Source organism: Eretmochelys imbricata, chromosome 6, assembly GCF_965152235.1.
Source record: "Eretmochelys imbricata isolate rEreImb1 chromosome 6, rEreImb1.hap1, whole genome shotgun sequence".
NCBI classification, from domain to species: Eukaryota; Metazoa; Chordata; order Testudines; family Cheloniidae; genus Eretmochelys; species Eretmochelys imbricata.
In genome coordinates, this window is record NC_135577.1 from 66,249,084 (window position 1) to 66,272,142 (window position 23,059).

The 23,059-nt window shown below is 45.2% G+C and overlaps 2 protein-coding genes across 2 annotated transcripts in view; both read right to left on the minus strand.

The window, feature by feature from the left end:
• The window catches only part of MAP3K9 (mitogen-activated protein kinase kinase kinase 9), a 70,511-nt gene extending 55,120 nt beyond the window's left edge, over window positions 1-15,391 (minus strand). Inside the window, exon 1 of the mRNA XM_077820254.1 lies at window positions 15,118-15,391. Within this exon, the coding sequence (XP_077676380.1) occupies window positions 15,118-15,349 (232 nt within the window). The 5' untranslated portion in view covers window positions 15,350-15,391. The remainder of the gene's footprint in view (window positions 1-15,117) is intronic.
• A 1,878-nt stretch (window positions 15,392-17,269) lies between these two features.
• On the minus strand, window positions 17,270-22,475 carry LOC144266541 (mitogen-activated protein kinase kinase kinase 9-like). The gene is made up of 2 exons (XM_077819975.1): window positions 22,124-22,475; window positions 17,270-17,314 (listed from the first exon to the last, which is right to left on the minus strand). Exons 1-2 carry the CDS (start codon window positions 22,473-22,475, stop codon window positions 17,289-17,291), a joined length of 378 nt encoding a protein of 125 aa, XP_077676101.1. The 3' UTR covers window positions 17,270-17,288.
• Window positions 22,476-23,059: the final 584 nt, after the last annotated feature.

A 23,059-nucleotide genomic window follows, 5' to 3' on the forward strand; every position in this document is an offset into this window, starting at 1 on the left:
AGAGTCGACTTCCGGAGAGTTGCACTGTGGGTAGCTATCCCACAGTTCCCGCAGTCTCCGCTGCCCATTGGAATTCTGGGTTGAGATCCCAATGTCTGATGGGGCTAAAACATTGTCGCGGGTGGTTCTGGGTACATATCGTCAGGCCCCCGTTCCCTCCCTCCCTCCGTGAAAGCAAGGGCAGACAATCGTTTCGCGCCTTTTTTCCTGAGTTACCTGTGCAGACGCCATACCACGGCAAGCATGGAGCCTGCTCAGGTAACCGTCACCCTATGACTCCTGGGTGCTGGCAGATGCGGTACGGCATTGCTACACAGTAGCAGCAACCCCTTGCCTTGTGGCAGCAGACGGTGCAGTACGACTGGTAGCTGTCATCGTCATGTCCGAGGTGCTCCTGGCCACGTCGGCTGGGAGCGCCTGGACAGACATGGGCGCAGGGACTAAATTTGGAGCGACTTGACCAGGTCATTCTCTTTAGTCCTGCAGTCAGTCCTATTGAACCGTCTTATGGTGAGCGGGCAGGCGATACGGACTGCTAGCAGTCGTACTGTACCATCTTCTGCCAGGCAGGCAGGAGATAAGGATTGCTAGCGGTCGTATTGTACCATCTTCTGCCAGGCAGGCAAGAGATGAGGATGGCTAGCAGTCGTACTGTACCATCTTCTGCCGAGCAGCCATGAGATGTGGATGTCATGCAGTCCTTCTGCACCGTCTGCTGCCAGCCAAAGATGTAAAAGATAGATGGAGTGGATCAAAACAAGAAATAGACCAGATTTGTTCTGTATTCATTTGCTTCCCCCTCTCCCCCGTCTAGGGGACTCATTCTTCTAGGTCACACTGCAGTCACTCACAGAGAAGGTGCAGCGAGATAAATCTAGCCATGTATCAATCAGAGGCCAGGCTAACCTTCCTGTTCCAATAAGAACGATAACTTAGGTGCACCATTTCCTATTGGACCCCTCCGTGAAGTCCTGCCTGAAATACTCCTTGATGTAAAGACACCCCCTTTGTTGATTTTAGCTCCCTGAAGCCAACCCTGTAAGCTGTGTCCTCAGTCGCCCCTCCCTGCATCAGAGCAACGGCAAACAATCGGGCATCTGAGAGTGCTGTCCAGAGCACTCATAATGGAGCACTCTGATGGGGCTAAAACATTGTCGCGGGTGGTTCTGGGTACGTATCGTCAGGCCCCCGTTCCCTCCCTCCGTGAAAGCAAGGGCAGACAATCGTTTCGCGCCTTTTTTCCTGAGTTACCTGTGCAGACGCCATACCACGGCAAGCATGGAGCCCGCTCAGGTAACCGTCACCCTATGTCTCCTGGGCGCTGGCAGACGCGGTACGGCTTTGCTACACAGTAGCAGCAACCCCTTGCCTTGTGGCAGCAGACGGTGCAATACGACTGGTAGTCGTCCTCGTCGTGTCCGAGGTGCTCCTGGCCACGTCGGCTGGGAGCGCCTGGACAGACATGGGCGCAGGGACTAAATTTGGAGTGACTTGACCAGGTCATTCTCTTTAGTCCTGCAGTCAGTCCTATTGAACCGTCTTATGGTGAGCGGGCAGGCGATATGGACTGCTAGCAGTCGTACTGTACCATCTTCTGCCAGGCAGGCAGGAGATGAGGATTGCTAGCGGTCGTATTGTACCATCTTCTGCCAGGCAGGCAAGAGATGAGGATGGCTAGCAGTCGTACTGTACCATCTTCTGCCGAGCAGCCATGAGATGTGGATGGCATGCAGTCCTTCTGCACCGTCTGCTGCCAGCCAAAGATGTAAAAGATAGATGGAGTGGGTCAAAACAAGTAATAGACCAAATTTGTTTTGTACTCATTTGCCTCCTCCCCTGTCTAGGGGACTCATTCCTCTAGATCACACTGCAGTCACTCACAGAGAAGGTGCAGCGAGGTAAATCTAGCCATGTATCAATCAGAGGCCAGGCTAACCTCCTTGTTCCAATAAGAACGATAATTTAGGTGCACCATTTCTTATTGGAACCCTCCGTGAAGTCCTGCCTGAAATACTCCTTGATGTAACGACACCCCCTTTGTTGATTTTAGCTCCCTGAAGCCAACCCTGTAAGCCGTGTCGTCAGTCGCCCCTCCCTCCGTCAGAGCAACGGCAGACAATCGTTCCGCGCCTTTTTTCTGTGCGGACGCCATACCAAGGCAAGCATGAAGGCCGCTCAGCTCACTTTGGCAATTAGGAGCACATTAAACACCACACGCATTATCCAGCAGTATATGCAGCACCAGAACCTGGCAAAGCGATACCGAGCGAGGAGGCGACGTCAGCGCGGTCACGTGAGTGATCAGGACATGGACACAGATTTCTCTGAAAGCATGGGCCCTGCCAATGCATGCATCATGGTGCTAATGGGGCAGGTTCATGCTGTGGAACGCCGATTCTGGGCTCGGGAAACAAGCACAGACTGGTGGGACCGCATAGTGTTGCAGGTCTGGGACGATTCCCAGTGGTTGCGAAACTTTCGCATGCGTAAGGGCACTTTCATGGAACTTTGTGACTTGCTTTCCCCTGCCCTGAGGCGCATGAATACCAAGATGAGAGCAGCCCTCACAGTTGAGAAGCGAGTGGCGATAGCCCTGTGGAAGCTTGCAACGCCAGACAGCTACCGGTCAGTTGGGAATCAATTTGGAGTGGGCAAATCTACTGTGGGGGCTGCTGTGATGCAAGTAGCCTACGCAATCAAAGATCTGCTGATATCAAGGGTAGTGACCCTGGGAAATGTGCAGGTCATAGTGGATGGCTTTGCTTCAATGGGATTCCCTAACTGTGGTGGGGCCATAGACGGAACCCATATCCCTATCTTGGCACCGGAGCACCAAGCCGCCGAGTACATAAACCGCAAGGGGTACTTTTCGATAGTGCTGCAAGCTCTGGTGGATCACAAGGGACGTTTCACCAACATCAACGTGGGATGGCCGGGAAAGGTGCATGATGCTCGCATCTTCAGGAACTCTGGTCTGTTTCAAAAGCTGCAGGAAGGGACTTTATTCCCAGACCAGAAAATAACTGTTGGGGATGTTGAAATGCCTATATGTATCCTTGGGGACCCAGCCTACCCCTTAATGCCATGGCTCATGAAGCCGTACACAGGCAGCCTGGACAGTAGTCAGGAGCTGTTCAACTACAGGCTGAGCAAGTGCAGAATGGTGGTAGAATGTGCATTTGGACATTTAAAGGTGCGCTGGCGCAGTTTACTGACTTGCTTAGACCTCAGCGAAACCAATATTCCCACTGTTATTACTGCTTGCTGTGTGCTCCACAATATCTGTGAGAGTAAGGGGGAGACGTTTATGGCGGGGTGGGAGGTTGAGGCAAATCGCCTGGCTGCTGGTTACACGCAGCCAGACACCAGGGCGGTTAGAAGAGCACAGGAGGGCGCGGTACGCATCAGAGAAGCTTTGAAAACCAGTTTCATGACTGGCCAGGCTACGGTGTGAAAGTTCTGTTTGTTTCTCCTTGATGAAACCCCCCGCCCCTTGGTTCACTCTACTTCCCTGTAAGCTAACCACCCGCCCCTCCTCCCTTCAATCACCGCTTGCAGGGGCAATAAAGTCATTGTTGCTTCACATTCATGCATTCTTTATTCATTCATCACACAAATAGGGGGATGACTACCAAGGTAGCCCAGGAGGGGTGGTGGAGGAGGGAAGGAAAATGCCGCACAGCACTTTAAAAGTTTACAACTTTAAAATTTATTGAATGACAGCCTTCTTTTTTTTGGGCAATCCTCTGTGGTGGAGTGGCTGGTTGGCCGGAGGCCCCCCCACCGCGTTCTTGGGTGTCTGGGTGCGGAGGCTATGGAACTTGGGGAGGAGGGCGGTTGGTTACAGAGGGGCTGCAGTGGCAGTCTGTGCTCCAGCTGCCTTTGCTGCAGCTCAACCATACACTGGAGCATACTGGTTTGGTCCTGCAGCAGCCTCAGCATTGAATCCTGCCTCCTCTCATCACGCTGCCGCCACATTTGAGCTTCAGCCCTGTCTTCAGCCCGCCACTTACTCTCTTCAGCCGCCACCTCTCCTCCCGGTCATTTTGTGCTTTCCTGCACTCTGACATTATTTGCCTCCACGCATTCATCTGTGCTCTGTCAGTGTGGGAGGACAGCATGAGCTCGGAGAACATTTCATCGCGAGTGTGTTTTTTTTCCTTTCTAAGCTTCACTAGCCTCTGGGAAGGAGAAGATCCTGTGATCATTGAAACACATGCAGCTGGTGGAGAAAAAAAAAGGGACAGCGGTATTTAAAAAGACACATTTTATAAAACAGTGGCTACACTCTTTCAGGGTAAACCTTGCTGTTAACATTACATACATAGCACATGTGCTTTCGTTTCCAGGTCGCATTTTGCCTCCCCCCACCGCGTGACTACCCCCTCAACCTTCCCCCCTCCCTGTGGCTAACAGCGGGGAACATTTCTGTTTAGCCACAGGCAAACAGCCCAGCAGGAATGGGCTCCTCTGAGTGTCCCCTGAAAAAAAGCACTCTATTTCAACCAGGTGACCATGAATTATATCTCACTCTCCTGAGGATAACACAGAGAGATAAAGAACGGATGTTGTTTGAATGCCAGCAAACATACACTGCAATGCTTTGTTGTACAATGATTCTCGAGTACGTGTTACTGGCCTGGAGTGGTAAAGTGTCCTACCATGAAGGACGCAATAAGGCTGCCCTCCCCAGAAACCTTTTGCAAAGGCTTTAGGACTACATCTAAGAGAACCGCAAATGCCAGGGCAAAGTAATCCTTTCACATGCTTGCTTTTAAACCATGTATAGTATTTTAAAAGGTACACTCACCAGAGGTCCCTTCTCCGCCTGCTGGGTCCAGGAGGCAGCCTTGGGTGGGTTCGGGGGGTACTGGCTCCAGGTCCAGGGTGAGAAACAGTTCCTGGCTGTTGGGAAAACCGGTTTCTCCACTTGCTTGCTGTGAGCTATCATCTTCTTCTTCGTCCCCAAAACCTGCTTCCGTATTGCCTCCATCTCCATTGAAGGAGTCAAACAACACGGCTGGAGTAGTGGTGGCTGAACCCCCTAAAATGGCATGCAGTTCATCATAGAAGCGGCATGTTTGGGGCTCTGACCCGGAGCGGCCGTTCGCCTCTCTGGTTTTCTGGTAGGCTTGCCTCAGCTCCTTCAGTTTCACGCGGCACTGCTTCGGGTCCCTGTTATGGCCTCTGTCCTTCATGCCCTGGGAGATTTTGACAAAGGTTTTGGCATTTCGAAAACTGGAACGGAGTTCTGATAGCACCAGATTCCTCTCCCTATACAGCGATCAGATCCCGTACCTCCCGTTCGGTCCATGCTGGAGCTCTTTTGCGATTCTGGGACTTCATCATGGTCACCTGTGCTGATGAGCTCTGCATGGTCACCTGCAGCTTGCCACGCTGGCCAAACAGGAAATGCGATTCAAAAGTTCGCGGTTCTTTTCCTGTCTACCTGGCCAGTGCATCTGAGTTGAGAGTGCTGTCCAGAGTGGTCACAATGGAGCACTCTGGGATAGCTCCCGGAGGCCAATACCATCAAATTGTGTCCACAGTACCCCAAATTCGAGCCGGCAACGTCGATTTAAGCGCTAATCCACTTGTCAGGGGTGGAGTAAGGAAATTGATTTTAAGAGCCCTTTAAGTCGAAACAAAGGGCTTCATTGTGTGGACGGGTGCAGGTTTACATCAATTTAATGCTGCTAAATTCAACCTAAAGTCCTAGTGTAGACCAGGGCTAAAGCAGTGTGGAGAGGCACTTATTTTAGCAGGAGCCAAAATTAAGTGAAAACACTTCCACAGATAAGTTGACATAAACTGCTTTGTGTCAACCTAACCATGTAGTGTAGACCAGGCCTAAAAGGGTACACCATATATACATACCTTTATTTAAGCATTATATAGCTTAATATTTTCAGATTCTTACTAATTGTAACACCTTTAGTATATTAGAAAATGGTGAATGATATATCACTATTTACTAGATAAGTAACTTTTTGTTCATGATTTGTGTCAAGCTGCATAGGATGGTAACTGGAATTTAAACAGCATATAAAATGTATTTTTATTAAATAAAACAACCTTCCATGTTTTGTATACATAAACTTCTCATCAAAACACGTTTCACTGGTTTACTGAAATAAACTTCATCCCTACTCCAATTTTCAAGTACTCAGCCTACATAATTCTGCTTCATGAATGACTGAGTCACTTCCTTGTGCAATTTGTTCTTGGTGATCCTGCATTTAGGAAAGAAATTCTTTCAACTACTGTACTTGAAGTGAGTAACAGACTTGCATATGGACTAGGTTTGGGCTTCCCTACACACTATATGCATACTCCCCCTCATTACATGATTATAGGCCCTGTCATCACCTGCTGTGCTGGATACTTTGCCACTAGTTCAGGGGGACTGTGTCTTCTTACACCAGGTGTGAATTTAGCCCCACAAGTTAAGCATTTTAAAAGATTCTGTAGCAAGGACTTCATTGGCCACCCTTGAAATTCCACAATTTGGAAAGAAAAATCACAATGTGAATGCTGATTCTGCTAACAAGCAGATATTCTCCCACACCCAACCCTATCCAGCATCAGCTATATTAAAAGGGGGAACATATTTGCCTACATCGTGGAAGCAAAAGCATTTTAATTATCAGATGTGTGTGAGTCCAGCAAAGCTCGCCAGCTGTCCCAGTCTATCAATCTGGAGGATGTGATGAATGTGACAGCTTCCTGGAGTTTAAGATGTACTGTACAGTAACACTAAAGAGCTAATGCTTAATGGGGGAAGGGGAAGGCCTCCAGAGCCATGATAAATTTAGAATTGATATATTTCACTTAGCTAGGGTGAAGTAAGTTTTTTTGTTTTAGTGTAAAAACATCTTGAATGTTTGGGGCGGGGGGAGGGGGGGAAGAAGAGAACCCTGGAAAAAAGTGTAGTTTCTCCTTTGTGGATTGAGATTCAATTCCTGCCAATTGCTTCGTTTAGAGCACCTTTCTTTTTTAGGCTTGAATTAACCTGCACTTTATAATCATTTAAGTGTTCCATGGGAAATAATTAAGTCTAGAAGCCAGCTCAGTTTTCTCAAATCACATCAACTTGAAAGTTTGGGGATAAAGGGACTTCCTGGAATCAAGACAGCAAAATCAAGAAACATCAGCAATGTCATGGGAGTATCAGGCAGGAATCACATTAATGACATTTTCTGAATTAGGTCCACTAAGATTTTTGAAAGTATAGGTCTATTATAATAGTGTCTATATATATTTATTACAGTATATTTGACAAAGCTTCAGCAGGAGCCATCTCCAGCTGGAAATATAAAGGTAAAGTGGAATAGATTTGTTGCTACATTTGCCATCACGTTTCCACTTTGTGCAGTTTTCTTTTAGTTATATGCAGCGTGAGATCTCTCTCGTTATCCTCCTTCCCTCACCGCAGCACAGCTCCACAGTAACTGGGGGGCAGTATATCCCCATAGCTATGAGTAGGGCTCTACCAAATTCGTGGCCATGAAAAACACGTCATGGACCGTGAAATCTGGTCTTTTGTGTGCTTTTACTCTATACTACACAGATTTCACCGGGGGAGACCAGTGTTTCTCATATTGGGGATCCTGACCCAAAAGGGAGTTGCCGGGGGGGGTCACAAGGTTATTTTAGGAGGGTCACGGTATTGCCGCCCTTACGTCTGTGCTGCCTTCAGAGCTGGGAGGGTGGAGAGCGGCGGCTGTTGGCCGGACACCCACTCCGAAGCCAGCACCCTGCCAGCAGTAGCACAGAATTAAGGGTGGCAATAGCATACAATGCCACTTTTACTTCTGTGCTGCTGCCTTTTACTTCTGTGCTGCTAAGAGTGGCGGCTGCTGAGTGAGGACCCAGCTCTGCAGTCAGCAGCACAGAAATAAGGGTGGCAATACCATGTCATGCCATCCTTACTTCTGTGCAGTTGCTCATGGTGGCTCTGCCTTCAGAGCTGGGCTCCCAGCCAGCAGCTGCCGCTTTCCAGCTGCCCAGCTCTGAAGGCAGAGCCGCCAGCAGCAGCTGTGCAGAAGTATGGGTAGTAGTACCACAACTCTCCCTACAATAACCTTGCGACCTCCCCACAACTCCTTTTGGGTCAGGACCCCTACAGCTACAACACCATGAAATTTCAGATTTAAATAGCTGAAATCATGAAATTTATGATTTTTAAAATCCCATGACTGTGAAATTGACCAAAATGGACCATGAATTTCGTTGGGCCCTAGGTATCAGTATAAGTGCAGTACCTTAGAAGTTGATGTTTAATATCTAAATCTAACTTCGATTTTAACAGAAAATGGAACTAACTCCATGCTTCTAAACAGTGGCTACAGAGAGGCTCACAGATCCATGATGGATTGCAAACTACAGCTGACAGTACTATTAGCATCACAACCTGACTGTGTGCTACAATTAAAACAAAAAAACACTCAAATCCCAAGACAGGAGAGGCAGCAACCTGATGGGAGTGCACAGAGTTGATCCTACCTATTACCAGGAAACAAATGAGGTTCTGGAAGGTAAAAGGCTTCCTGCTACAATGCAGTCAGTTCCCCCTTAAAGGTTAGTCTGTCTCCTCCCTTTCATACCACAAGCACACTCAATAAAGAGAACCAATAGGAAGCCCTGTAATACAGAAGAGGTGGTAAGGTGAATCACCTAGTTCCCCCACCCCAAACAGTATTATATCTATATCTCATGTGGTCTCACTACACAGCAATTAGATTATGATTTAATGATATCAACAGTTATTATACAGCAGAATCTCAGACCCTGCAGCAATCAGTTATTAACCAGGTTTAAAAATACAACCTTGTTTAATATGAATGGAATTTTGACTCTTCCAGTAGGTAATTCTATTTCTGCCCAAAGAAATAAGAACTTCTGTTTGTTCAGTTTTGTCTTAATAATATTTGGTGGTTTTATTCAGACTGGTCTCATGGGTATCAAATACCCCATATGGTCTCTGCATTTTGAGCATGTGACTTAGAATTGGTATAATGTAATATTTATTAAAATACTGAACCAAAAGACTTTTCAAAATGAAAGTAACAGCCCCCCCTTAGATCACAGAATTAGAGTAACAACTGCCTTCAAAGTTGTATAATTGAAAACAAGAAAGTATCTATATAATCTCCTTAAGAAAAAAGAGTGCCATTAATTTAAACCAGTTAAGAAAAACAAAGAACTAAGGTAGGGGCCTAACTAAAACTTTCCCACTCTCTTGAAAGTCTTAATGAATGGATTTTCCAATATATCAGTAGCAAAAATAAAAAGTTAGCACCAGCATATAATTGCATGCAGACAGGGAAATAACTCCTCAGGCCCAATAACCAATGTTGTGACTGATGAGTGGGCAGTAAGTGAGAGACTTCTTTTTGGCAGAGAATAATGCAGGAGTAGAGAGCTCAACACATCCTGTAGATTTCTAGTACCATTGTAAAATGTATCCACAAAGACTGGCAAACTGACAAAGGACAGAACCTCGAAAGGTCAGTCTACAATATTCCTCAAGTTGGTCACAGGTCTCCAGAAGTATATATTCTTGCTCACCTTTATGATCTTAAAAAAATACAGAACTAATTAGTGCTGCCTGCACTCCCCACTGAACCTACATGTATGTGTGTAAAATTAGCATACCAGTTTACAGTGTGTGTGTGGGGGGGGGAGGTGGGTGAGAAAACCTGGATTTGTGCTGGAAATGGCCCAGCTTGATTATCATACACATTGTAAGGAGAGTGATCACTTTAGATAAGCTATTACCAGCAGGAGAGTGGGGTAGGAGGAGGTATTTTTTCATGCTTTGTGTGTATATAATAAGATCTTCTAAACTTTCCACAGCATGCATCCGATGAAGTGAGCTGTAGCTCACGAAAGCTTACGCTCAAATAAATTGGTTAGTCTCTAAGGTGCCACAAGTACTCCTTTTCTTCATACCAGTTTATCGGCTAGAAAGTGACAATGCTCCCATCTCTCACCCTCGTATTGGTGGGGAGGCACCAATCTCTACGCCTAAGAACAAATAACTCTGATTACCTCATAAAACAGCCTCCCTCACCTTATATAGAAATCTTACCTTTTTAAAGAAAGTAGTGTTGGTGAGCAAGTTCAATTCTGATGGAAGATGCCAGACTGAAAGTCTGGGAGAGTTTAGTCAGCGGTTTACACACACACACTGCAGACTTCCATGCTGCCCTGCCAGTGCACCTTAACCTTGCCCTGAATGGATCCAACTCTGGGATTGTGGCAGTTGGGGGTGGGAAGAGAGGAGAGAAAGGCAGTGGTTTCATATCCACTCAGTTTTTCCCTCTGATGAGACTGTCAGGAAGAGGGTCAGTTGTAACTGGGCTATGCTATACCTAGAAAATTAATTGAGGCCACCATTTCATACAGACCTATCAAACAGTAACAAATTTCAGTCACTATTACCCTTGAGCTGGATTTAAGATACTTACCTGGAAATAAAGGTTAAATGCGCTACACCTATTTTTTTAAAATCAATTAATATTATGAATTGCTGGGTCAGCTGTTCAGATTCATGCTGAAGTTAGTTGTATTTGGGAGTTGTTGGAAAGGAGGTTTCACAGTTTTACAGAATGGGGAGCCAAAAGCACGGCACTGATGGGAAGTCATTAGAAAGCAGCAGCTTTGAAGTATCGATATGGATATTTTGTACTTTACATGATACACCAAAAACTGCAATACCTTTTAGATTCAATGTGTTAGAAAGGAAGGATATATTAAAAACACAAGATTGGAATCAGAACTCCTGGGTTTTATTCTCAGCTCTGCCCTTACCACACTATATCACCTTGACCATGTCACTTAATTGCCCTGCGCTTCAGTTTCACTTTTTGTAAAATAGAGACTGCCTTTTGTAAAGTGCTTTTAAGATCTTGGATGAGTAATATCTGAAAAATAACCCCACAATATATTGCAAAAAATAACCATATTTTACTGAACCAACCAAGTATCCCTTGCTGGCTGGCTCCTTGCAGCATCAGTTAATTGGCATTATTCCTGTGCGGCCATCTCTAAGATTGATGCATGAGAGAAGTAAACAAGAAAAGCTATGTTACTTCCTTTATCCCACTAGAAGCACAAAAAGGGGTAGAAGTCAGAGATGGGGAGTGCTCAGTATCTGAAAGTCTTGGCCAATTTGTTTAATTCCTTATGCTGGATAAATTCTGAGCCTATCAAACACTATGCAATACAAAGGGAAACCATATTAATAACATACTAGAGGGAAAAAAACACCTTTCTCCATTTTTTTTTTTAAAGGAGAAAAGGCATTGTGCGGGGGATAAATCCCAAAACAGCTGCTGTACTTACACAGTCACATAATAGGAATTATACACCCCATTGAAGGAACCATTAGAAAGCTTGCCTAACAGATTCTAAGTCTGTCCATTACAATACAATTCATAGAATATCAGGGTTGGAAGGGACCTCAGGAGGTCATCTAGTCCAACCCCCTGCTCAAAACAGGACCAATCCCCAACTAAATCATCCCAGCCAGGGCTTTATCAAGCCTGACCTTGAAAACCTCTAAGGAAGGAGATTCCACCACTTCCCTAGGTAACCCATTCTAGCGCTTCACCACCCTCCTAGTGAAATTTTTTTTCCTAACATCCAACCTAAACCTCCTCCACTGCAACTTGAGACCATTACTCCTTGTTCTGTCATCTAGTACCACTGAGAACAGTCTAGATCCATTCTCTTTGGAACCCCCCTTCAGGTAGTTGAAAGCAGCCATCAAATCCCCCCTCATTATTCTCTTCTGCAAAGACAAAACAATCCCAGTTCCCTTGTAAGTCACGTGCTCCAGCCCCCAATCATTTTTGTTACCCTCCGCTGGACTCTTTCCAATTTTTCCACATCATTCTTGTAGCGTGGGGCCCAAAACTGGACACAGTATTCCAGATGAGGCCTCACCAATGTCAAATAGAGAGGAACGATCTTGTCCCTCAAACTGCTGGCAATGCCCCTACTTTACAGCCCAAAATGCCGTTCGCCTTCTTGGCAACAAGGGCACACTGTTGACTCATATCCAGCTTCTCATCCACTGTAATCCCTAGGTCCTTTTCTGCAGAACTGCAGCCTAGCCATTCGGTCCCTCGTCTGTAGTAGTGCATGGGATTCTTCTGTCCTAAGTGTTGTCCTTGTTGGAAGTCACTTGGCAGCAAAATATCATTATGCACCCTAAAGTACGGCACAGACCTCTCAAAAGTCATGAGTGCAGGGTCAGCCATCTTTAAGGATTACATTTGTTTTCTGACACTGTCCACGAAACAACCAAACCCGTCGTATCAGATCCTCAGAGCTCCCAATCACAGGAGCCAGCCTCCCTCCTGCAACACTGCTCAATCCTCCTCCAGACAATTTATCTGGGAGTTACCCTTCTACAGGACCTACCATAGGCGCCAACTGTCCTTCTGCAGTTTCCTCTCCCAACTGAGCTCTCACAGCTCTTTTGTAGGCAGCCCATGACCCCTTCTTAGTTAGGTCTAATAATTAGGCTAGTTATCAGATGGCCCTATCAGAATCAGCTGGGAGGGTAGCTGATCTGTCACAGGCAAGGCTGGCCCAATACCCCTTAGAAGAGGGTCAGCCAACCTGTGACATCTTCCCAAAGAACAAGTCCAAGCCCATTATTTTCAAAACCTTTGGAAGATATAGAAATAGGATTCTACTTTGAAAGACACAGCTTCTCCAGTACCTGCCAATTAAACCGTTCAGTCCCTCAAAAATATTCCATATTTTTTTTTCAAAACTCTTGTTTGTTAATATTTATACAGAGTATACATTCAAACATGAACTCTTTCTAAACTCTGAGGCTCTGAAGGTCATACATCATGCACCACAGGAAAATAAAGTTTACAACTTGATTTGTGTCCTCAATGCCAAAATAATCTGGGAATTTAAGTATTTCATAGATATAGACACTCTCTTCTGGATGTAAAACAATAAAAACAAAGTCACTCATTGCAGTTATATAGTTTGACAGATAAACTTTAAAAAAACTGAGCAATCAAGCATCTATACTATGCTGAGTCCATAGTTGTAGTACCAACTAGATTGCTTCCATATTTGCAAACTGTGGGAGACAGATTATCTATAATAAGATTCCATTATTTTAACACCCCTTCCTCTACTACCAACCTTGGTATTTAGCTTGTTTACTGTCCTGCTGCTTTCTGCAGCTCTTGCTGGGTTAGAGCAGAAACTTTTCCCCTTCCAATGTTCCTGGTTTTTTTTTTTTTTTCTGATAACATCTTTAACTCACAGTCCTCGATGGAGTGCTGCTGGGCAGGCCTAAATGGCACAGCTGCACAGCATTGATGCAAAAAATTCTCAGCCTTTCCCCTCTCAACAAGAGAGGCCTCTGGACTTGAAAAATAATTCTCATATTCTCTTTGCCTTTACCTCATCCAGGCACTCACTCATTCTGCCCCCCCCCCCTTAATACTTAACGTACTGTTTCCTCCCAAATCGGGTTGGGTGGGATTTTTGAAAAATTATCTCACGTCTTAGTTGGCCTGACTTCATCTGCAGTGGAGCAGGCACCACCAATTTACTTTGTCAACATTTACTGTTGCTCTTCACAGAACAGATGGTATGGATAAGCTATAACATTTTGCTTCTCTATCCCTCTGATGTTGACCAAAACTCTGTGATTTGCTGAGGTACTTAACTTATCATGCAGCTTGCAATGCTCTACATTTTTAAGACTCAACGAATTCAAAATGAAATGTACAGACAAAAGGAATTTTAAAAATAAGTTTTATGTTTTATGGTACCTTTCACTGAATAATTCAAAATGTTCTGAGAGTGTTAATGAATGAAGTCTCACAGCCTCCTTATGAAATAGGCAAATAAATGTTTTCTTACAGATGGAGAAAACAGGCACAACAATTCACGAATAGGTCAGCATCAGAGCTAGGACCTACTCTGGTCAACTCTTCACTTTAGCGCATTTACTAATATGCCTTTAACACATCCACAACACAGAAGGGAAATGAAAATGTTTAGGATTCTGGGAAAAACTCTCCTATGAAGACATTTAAAAACCGCGATTATTTACTTTAGAAAAGAGATGAATAAAAGGAGCAATGACAGCAGCATGTAAGAATTAATGTTATGGAGAAAGTTGGTTGAGAACTTCTGTGCTCCCTGTCTTGAAACACAAGACCAGAGGGACATTCAATTGATTAAAAATGTAACAAAGACTAAACACTTTTTCCATACAACTCATAATTCATCTATGAAATTTATAGCCACAGAATTTCCCTGAGGTCAAAAACTTAAGATTCAAAAAGGGATTGAACATTTACAGGGATGAGGATATCTAAAGTTATAACAGTTAATGCTAACAAATTTGAAAGCAACATTATGCTTCAGATCTTAATCCCAATCTCTAATTATAAGGGATCGGGGGGGAGACCTAACAATGAGAGCAGATCATTCCACATCTGCCAAATGTAAGGTCTCTTGTACTTTTTTCTGCAGCATCTGGTACTGGCCACTGTTAGAAACAGCAAACTCAACCACATCTGGACCACTGGCCTGATCCAGTATGACAATTCTTATGTTCCTAATATTAAGTATTACTTACATTTACCTCAGGTTTAACGAGGCTCATTATCCTACCAAAGGATAATGCAAATTTACATTTTAAATTCAGTGGTACTTTCCTACATACTGATATATGTTCAAGTGACTCAATTCAACTTCTTTTGAGATCTCAGGAGTATTGGTTGTTTGTAAATAAGTATGTATATTAGCTCACTGTACAAATATGCTTCCTATTGGGGAAATATTGTCCTTTACTGCATGCAAGCAACTTGGTTACCTCTGCAAAGTACACGACTGACACTGTGAAATTAACACTTGCTCTAACTCTTTGTCTATAAGATGCTTACCACCATATTGCTGAGAACTTAGCTTCCTTGCAACACTCAGTTTTCTTACCTCCAATGGATTGCATTAGAAGATACAGTGGTTCACAACACAGGATTTAAATTAACAATATTCCTCCTCCTTTAGCGCTCCCTTTCAAAACCCAATCCCAACCCCGGCCACATAATGCATAGTACTTACTGTTGCTGGACTTGAGGTCACGGTGGATAATAGGAACAATCGCTTCATCATGCAGGTAATTCATTCCCCTGACAATCTGGACAGCCCAGTTGACTAGTATGTCTGGGGGGATCCTTTTACCTGACAGCACCCTATTTAGCGACCCACCACGGGCAAACTCCATGATCAGGCAGAGGGTAGGTTCCTTCAGACACACTCCCCTGAGGGCAATGATGTTGGGATGCTTTAACATAGCAAAGAGCTTGGCCTCTTGGCGGACATTCTCAATGGTCTGGCTGATATCCTCATCAGGGTCATAACGAGCTGCCTTGACAGCAACTTCGTCTCCTTCCCAAACAGCTCGATAGACTTTTCCAAAGCCTCCTATGCCAATGATTTCCTCCAGAGACAGCTCTGAGAAGTCAATCTCCAGTACTATGGAGAGAGAAAAATAAATGTTAAACTGTTCTTAAGAATTACCCAACCACTAGTTCATACGTGGAAAAGTCTGTGATGCCCAATGCCATCCTTACAAAATAAGTCAATCTCTAATAGAAGCCATAAGTGAACTACTTACTAGACTCCCCTTTAAACAGTAGGAATGAAAAAGATAGCTCTGTGCCTCTCTACTGTGATCTGAGAGATCTTCTGGGGGCGGGCAAATTTTTATAAATACTTTGTAAAACCCATGGTGAAAATTACTCCTGGGGGAATTCTGCATTGCTGCGCATGTGCAGAATTCAGGTCCCCCTGCAGATTTCTTTGCTTCCCTGCCAAAAAAAAAAACAAAAAAAAACTTTGATGGGGAAGCAAAGGGAAGCCATAAAAGCAGTCACGCGACACCCCCCCCCCCCCGCCTCAGCAGTATGTTTTGGGTGCCCAGGGCAGCCAGCAGAGACTTAAATCACTGTGGGGAAGGGGGCAGGACTGGGGAAGACCAAACTGGTGGCTCCTACCCTGCGACAGGCTCAGCTGCTACTCCTGGCTGGGCTGGGGAAGACAGGACTTCCTCTTCCCCTGCACAGCATCCGGGGCTGGATCAGACCCACCCCCAGATTTTTCCCCAGGCTGCAGGAAGCTCTGCAAACTACCCGTGCCCCGCTTCCTGCGCACATCACTCCTCAGCTGCAGGGGGAGGGACCACTGTATGGGGAACTGCTCCCCCATCCATTCAACCCCCATGCATCCAGACCACCTCATACCCACTGAGCCACCCCCCACAGCACTCTGAACCTTGCCCCCCCAATGAACCCCTCTGCACCCACCAAGCCCCACTCCCCCAGCAACCCCCCCAGTAAACCCCCTTAACCATACCCCCCTGCTGAGCTCTATCCCCCCCACACCCCGCTGAGTCCCATTACAGTTGCACCCAGAATCACCCATCAAGCCCCTGTGCATCCAGATACTCCCTGCACTCGGATCCCCCACTGAGCCGCCCACACCCAGACACCTCTCAACTCACATCTGGATCCCCCCCACACTAAGCCCTTCCATACTTGGATCCTGCTGGGCTGAGCCTGCCTGCCCACACCTGGTATGGAGGGGCAAGGCCCTGGGGTGTTTCTGGGGCAGGTCCAGTACTTGTGCTGTGTCAGGGTTGGGTGCAGCCTCACCACTGAGTCCATGTCCCAGGGCGCGATTTGCAGAGTGATCTCCCACCTCTGTACAGCCAGTGGCCTGTGCTCCCCAATGCCATGCTGGAGCCTCCACATTTATTTGACAAATTAAATTTACAGAATTTTGCAGAATTTTAAGATATTGTGCGCAGAATTTTTAATTTTTTGGTGCAGAATGCCCTCAGGAGTACAAAATGTTCTTCATCCGCACATAAGTTCATTGAACTTTATCTTCAGGCTGTGTGTTTAGTTTGTGATGCACCTTTATTAAAACAGCCACAGTTTGACACAAATAAATGCTGTTAAAATACTATTTTTTTTATTTCCTGACCCCATCACATGATGTGTCAGGATTATACTCTATTCACATAGTAGCCACTGCTACAGACTTAGTCAAAAGCAAACAAAAATTGCATTTGCTCCTTCTGTGTCTATGCTTATTCAACTGCTACAAAACATGTTTTCACTACTGTTTGGCTGTATAGGCTGCAGGGCTGTCTGCCGAACAGGTCAACAGAATTGTCAGCAGAGTTCTGATGTCACTGACATTATTTGACAGAGAGCACAGCTGGATTTTCAGACTTCACGCTGAGGTTGCAGAACTGATAAAAAGAGAAGTCATCTTTAGACCAACACATAATGTGTCTTTGATAAGGAAATATTTAATATGGAAAACCAGAGGGTCATCATTTTAAAGATTTATTTAAACACATCCAAACACAACACAACAGAACCTTGAACTGTATATACTGGCTCATCAGACTGGTGATTGCACAAAATTAAGTTTGTTTGTAATTTTCGTTGACTTGTTTCTGACCAAGATCAAGAAAACATGGATTAGACACAAGCAAGACTGAGATGCTATAATTAGGCTTGGAAGGATTAGATTTTTAATCAGCGAATGTCAGTAAACATCAATTTCACCAAACACACACAAATCCACAAGAAAATAATTCCATCAATAATACTCAAACTTTACAGATAGGCAAAGTAAGAAAAATGCTGCTTGAGAATTTAGAGACTGATTTAAGGGTATTTGCTTCGTATATTTTCATGTGCTGTTGATAATGTGTTTTAATAATCATAAACTTATAACTTTTTGAATCTCAACATTTCATTAAATAATGGTCTGACCCACACCCAAATTTCCCACAACTGAAAATTTAAACTGAAAAGAATGCTTTAAAAGATCAATATGCATCAAAATTGTTACTAAAAATCAAATTCTGCCAACGTTAGCTATAAAGTTTCCTCACACAATAGCATCAGCGCAACAGAATTCTCATCTTCAACACCTCAACTATTTCATCTATCATTACACTGCCTTCCTTCAGCACCAGGAGTTTTCAACCCATACAGCTTTCTTGACTCCTATGACTCTTTCAATACAAGAGGGAAAAGTCCTTTGTAGTCCAAAAGACCAAAAAAAAAAAAAAAAAAAAAAAGAAAGAAAGAAAAAAGAAAGCCTAAAACAGGGGAGCCCAGGTTACACTTGTCAATCATTCCGAAGATCTATTTTTCTTCATGTAACCACCCTGTCGAACAGAGCTGGAAAGCTAATGGTACACAGCCTTTTTCTCCTACACAAGAAGACAGTGTCACTCCTACAGTAATGGCACTTTGGTGTTCTAACACTGGTTATCTACATGACTGCAGAAATCACAGTACCAGTTTCTGACCAAAAATATTAGTGATATTTTAAATCAAGCCTTTCTAAGACAAGAGCAATAACTGACATGAGCCAATTATTTTGGCACTGAAAGCATCTAAGAGGCATTATTACAGTTGTGTTGAGGCCCTCCAGTGCAAGGACTAGCCCTGGTATCTCTTGCTAGAAGAAGATTCAAAACAGGAAACAGTGCCCCTCTTCTACTTTTTGAATCTTTCAGCTGAATTCCAGCAGTTGCACAGTTTCCCTATAGCCTGCTTCTATAGAGAAAAAGGGAAGTTAAAATGTACTTTATGTGCAGATACACAACTACAAAACTAGCTTTATGGATCCAACAATCTACCCTCTGAAAATGCTTTAGAGAGGCTGTTGATCATAGGATTTTCCCATATGTACTTTAGCTAATAAGCTAAAAAGGTAGAGGAAAGGAGTGCAGAAAAGTGATGAATCAGTGCTGGCCTGATGTTAGAGAAACTTGAGACATATAGCAAAATCTTTACACCCAGATTTGATATCAACCTACACACTCCAGTGAAAAGAGTCCAGTGACCCCAGGGGTGCTGAATGGACAGTTCCTCTAGCAATGCATCTTGTTTAGTTAATGGCTCAAAAGCTGGGGAAGGAACAGAAGTGACTCTGGATGTAGTAATAAAATTCTTCCAGACGCTCTGCTCCATTACAAAAGCTTACCCTAAAAACTGACATACAAAGGAAACACAGAAAATGTAGAAGGCAGTGCTGGGGATGGAAGGAAGAAATGGCTTATTAAAAAGAAAGCCAAAGCATGACGGATTCTCCACAAGGAAGGGGAGAGACAGAACTGCCATGTTTGTATCTTGTAATTCTAGCCTGATTTGCAAGTTATACTGTCATGCTGGAAACAGAATGTGGTTTTATGCCCAGTGATTATTTGAGTCTTTGTTCCTCCACACATAAGCTTGCGTCTCACAGCAAAACTTCATTTGTAGTTAGAATAAGAAAGTACTTGTGAACTTAAAAGTTTGTTTTTGGTTTCATTTTCCGTTTGTATGTTGCTTTCAGGTAAATTGGGATAGCAACCTCACAATCTTCCTTCACCCACGGACAGTCTAATCAAGAAAATCTAAGGGAATAACTAGGAGTTTACCTTTGGAGAAATCAACAAAATAAAAGACAATCACAGAATCACAGAACTGGAAGGGACCTCGAGAGGTCATCTAGTCCAGTCCCCTGCACTCAAAGCAGGTCTAAGTATTATGACTGACTAGATTCTCATTCTTCATAAAGATAGTTATAAAAATCCACTGACTGAGATGTATGAGTTGGTCTACTGTAGTGCAAGGATGTAGACGTGCACAAAAAACTACTTGTTTTAGAAATCCTCATTTTTCTTCACCTTGCTGGAAGTACTAACTCACTTTCTAATTTCAAATGTAATGTGTAAAAATTAAGAGAAAGAATATTTTAACAATACTTAAATCCCAAAACAGTAACATTACTAAGAATTAACAGAGAAATCAAATAAACTGAAGTAGATTAAAGGTATACGGATTCCTCAATCAAAAAACTGGTAATAAGCTGCAGAGCCTGTAGATCACTGGTTCACACCCAAACTAAGTTGAACGTGAGCATAAATTACCATTTCATCAACGATTATTTCACTTGCTAGTGGACAAGAATCCACAACACATATTGGTATTCACAGTCCTTCAGCACCCCTGCTGGCAGCCTCAAAAAAGAGGCCATGGATTAACAGAGCATGGAACCCTGACCTATCCTTTCACCTCTTGAGGTAATCCGTCCAAGTTAGGAGTGAGGCACATTGGCTGAGTGGTGGAAGAGAATGTCCTGCTACTGCCCAAGCTATTCCATCTATCTGCATGAACGAAGTTGCCAGGACTTTCAGTCCAGCACCTTTCACAAGCATTGAAGTAAAAACCGAATTCAACAGCAGCCACACACACAACAGATGAGTATACAGCTTGATCAAATTCCATCACTTCTTAGTAGCAAGACACTAGGGCACACAAAACCCCTAATGCACAGAGGCAAATCCTATAAGCAGGAAGTGCAAAGAGGCCTTATACAGCAGAGGCACTACAGTTCTGCTGTACACGTACAGGATTTGGGGCTCCTGGAAGGGGTGTACTCTATAGCAGCTCTCGGAGCACCAATGCACAGGGAATGGAACAGGGTTGGAGAATCCATTGCTATGTACATTTCCCCTGCACTCCCAATAAAAAGTTAGGGCCACAGGATCTTGGGCAGTCTCAGGGAAGCAGAAATGGCTCTGTGATGGAGGGATTCCTTTCCACGCCTCCCTCAGAGCTATCTAGCATACCACTAAATATTTGGGCTGTTCCCTGAATGGAAAGATTGGACCATACAACTGCTAAGCAGAGGAGGGCAGAATCATTGCTCCAACACTCAGCTTTAACGATCTGAACAATGTCTGTTTCTTGGTGCTCATAAACCAGGATTCTCCCATAGGCAACATGATTTACTATTTAATCCCAGTTACATACTTTTGTGCATACAGGGAGCCAGAGAGAAAGACATTAAGTGACATTTCACTGGTCTTCCTTGAAGGAGTTTACTGTCCTATATGAGCATTTTTGTATACTCTATCACTGCTTTAAACAAAATAAGCTTATTCAAAAAATAAAATCTTAATTTTGGGTTTAAATTCCCAGCATTAATGGAAAAAGATATTAACAGAGAAGACAGAAACATATTCTAGATGCAGACATTCTAGAATGTTTTGCTTTCCACAACTGTAACTGGAATATACGGGATAAGTAGCAGTAGTACACTGACATGTCTAATTAAGAATTAACTGGTCTCTTTCCAAACAACCCTTCCCTAAGTGTATTGGGAGAAACACAAAACTACACAAACAATCTTGGGAGCTTTAACCCTGAAATTTTTATCATCATGCATGACCATACCATCTTGAAAACAGGTTAGTTTAGCAAAAAGTGATAGATATTCAGGTTAATGAAACAACAATGAGATGACCTACACCTATAATATAGGAGATGTAGTCCTCTGGAAATTAGAGAAGGATGTGGAAAAGGAAGAAATGTGTGTTAGGATAAGGAGAACAGTGACATTTGGTGGAACAGGATATGTAATGTACTAGTAAAGAAACTGATTTTTTTTTTTTTTTTACAGGGATCCCTGCACCTCTCAGACAGGACATGATGGATTGTATACAGTACTTCATCTGCATCAAATCCTTTCATGAGCTATTGCTAAGTAAGGATCCTAGAACCTTGACTTCTAGCTTGCAAGCTCCCTGTTGCAAGTGACAGGATAAATAGGAGGAAAAAGCTGCGTCTGGGACCTCAAACCCTGTACCAGATTGACAGTGTGCCCCACTTGGCCTAGATAATTCCACACCAATACCAAAATCCATGGGGTGGGTGAGGAGTCAGTGTAGACACTTTAAGGACAAGGTCATGATAAATCATACACTTGAGCAGCAGAAGCCTGGCACTGCCTGACCAAGCAGCCCTACCGCGGCTGAGGAGCTGCCTCCCAACCCACCCCTTGCAGGCTCCTCAGCACAGAGGAAGCAACTCCTTGATGTCACTTACTGGCTAAAATTAAGAGACAAGAAATGGTGACAGGCTAGGCCGCCAATGGGCCGCCCCCGCCCCTTTCCGCCCCAGTGCGACCGGACCCGGGCCCACCGATGGGGGTCTCCAGCCCCTCAATAATACCCATCCCGCCCCCCGCCAATGGCCCGCTGCTCCCTTACGGTGTATGGCCGGGGGCGGCGGGTAGTGGGGTCGCAGCTCCTGGGCGCCGCCCTGGCGGCGGCTGTGCGCGCTGCTGCTCACGTAGTTGCTGGGGAAGATGCCGACGCGTTGGTCGATCCGCCCCGTCCACCAGCCCTCGTCCCCAGACACAAGCGCGTCCCGGGACAGCACCTGCACCACGTCCCCCGGCCGCAGGCTCAACTCGTCGTCGCCGCACGCCTCGTACTCGAACACTGCGGTCCAGAGCGGCCCGCCCGGAGAGGGCTCCTCTCCAGGGCTGCTGCTGCTGCCGGCGCCGTCGGCCCCCGCCTCCGGCTGCGGACTGGTGCTGCGCGCTGTGAAGGGCTCCATGGAGCGGCTGCTCCATAGGGGGAGGCGCCCGCAGAAGCCGGGCGCCGCCGCGTCCACTGCTCATGCAGCCGGACCCAGGGGCGCCTCCAGGCAGCGCATCAGGTACGGGCGGCGGTCAGCGGGGGCTTCCTTAGCCCAGTCTAGGGACAGGCACGGGCAAGCGCCGGGCACTCCTAAGCCGCCGCCGCATCCCCCGCCTCTGACTGCCGTACATCCTCAGCCACCTGACTCTCCTCTCCCGCAGCTTCTGCTCGGGAGCGCGGGCCCTGCCCTCCTCTCCCAGATATCATCTCTATTGGCTGATGAGGTTGTCCATCAGGACCTCCCCTACCTGATTGAAGATACTCAGCCGCGCCCCTCTCAGGAAAATCCCCACCCACCCGTTCCTGATGTCTCGCGCTTACCGGCAGGGGACAGTTGGCCCCACGCCCCATCAGTGGTGGTTTTTCATTGGCCTGACGGCCTACGTCAGTTAAACCGCCAGAGCACCGCCCCTTCTGCCTCTTTGCGGTGGAGGAGTCTATTCTCTGTGTTACTCCTTTCATTGGCTCGGAGGATGTGGGCGTGAACCATGAAATTAAACG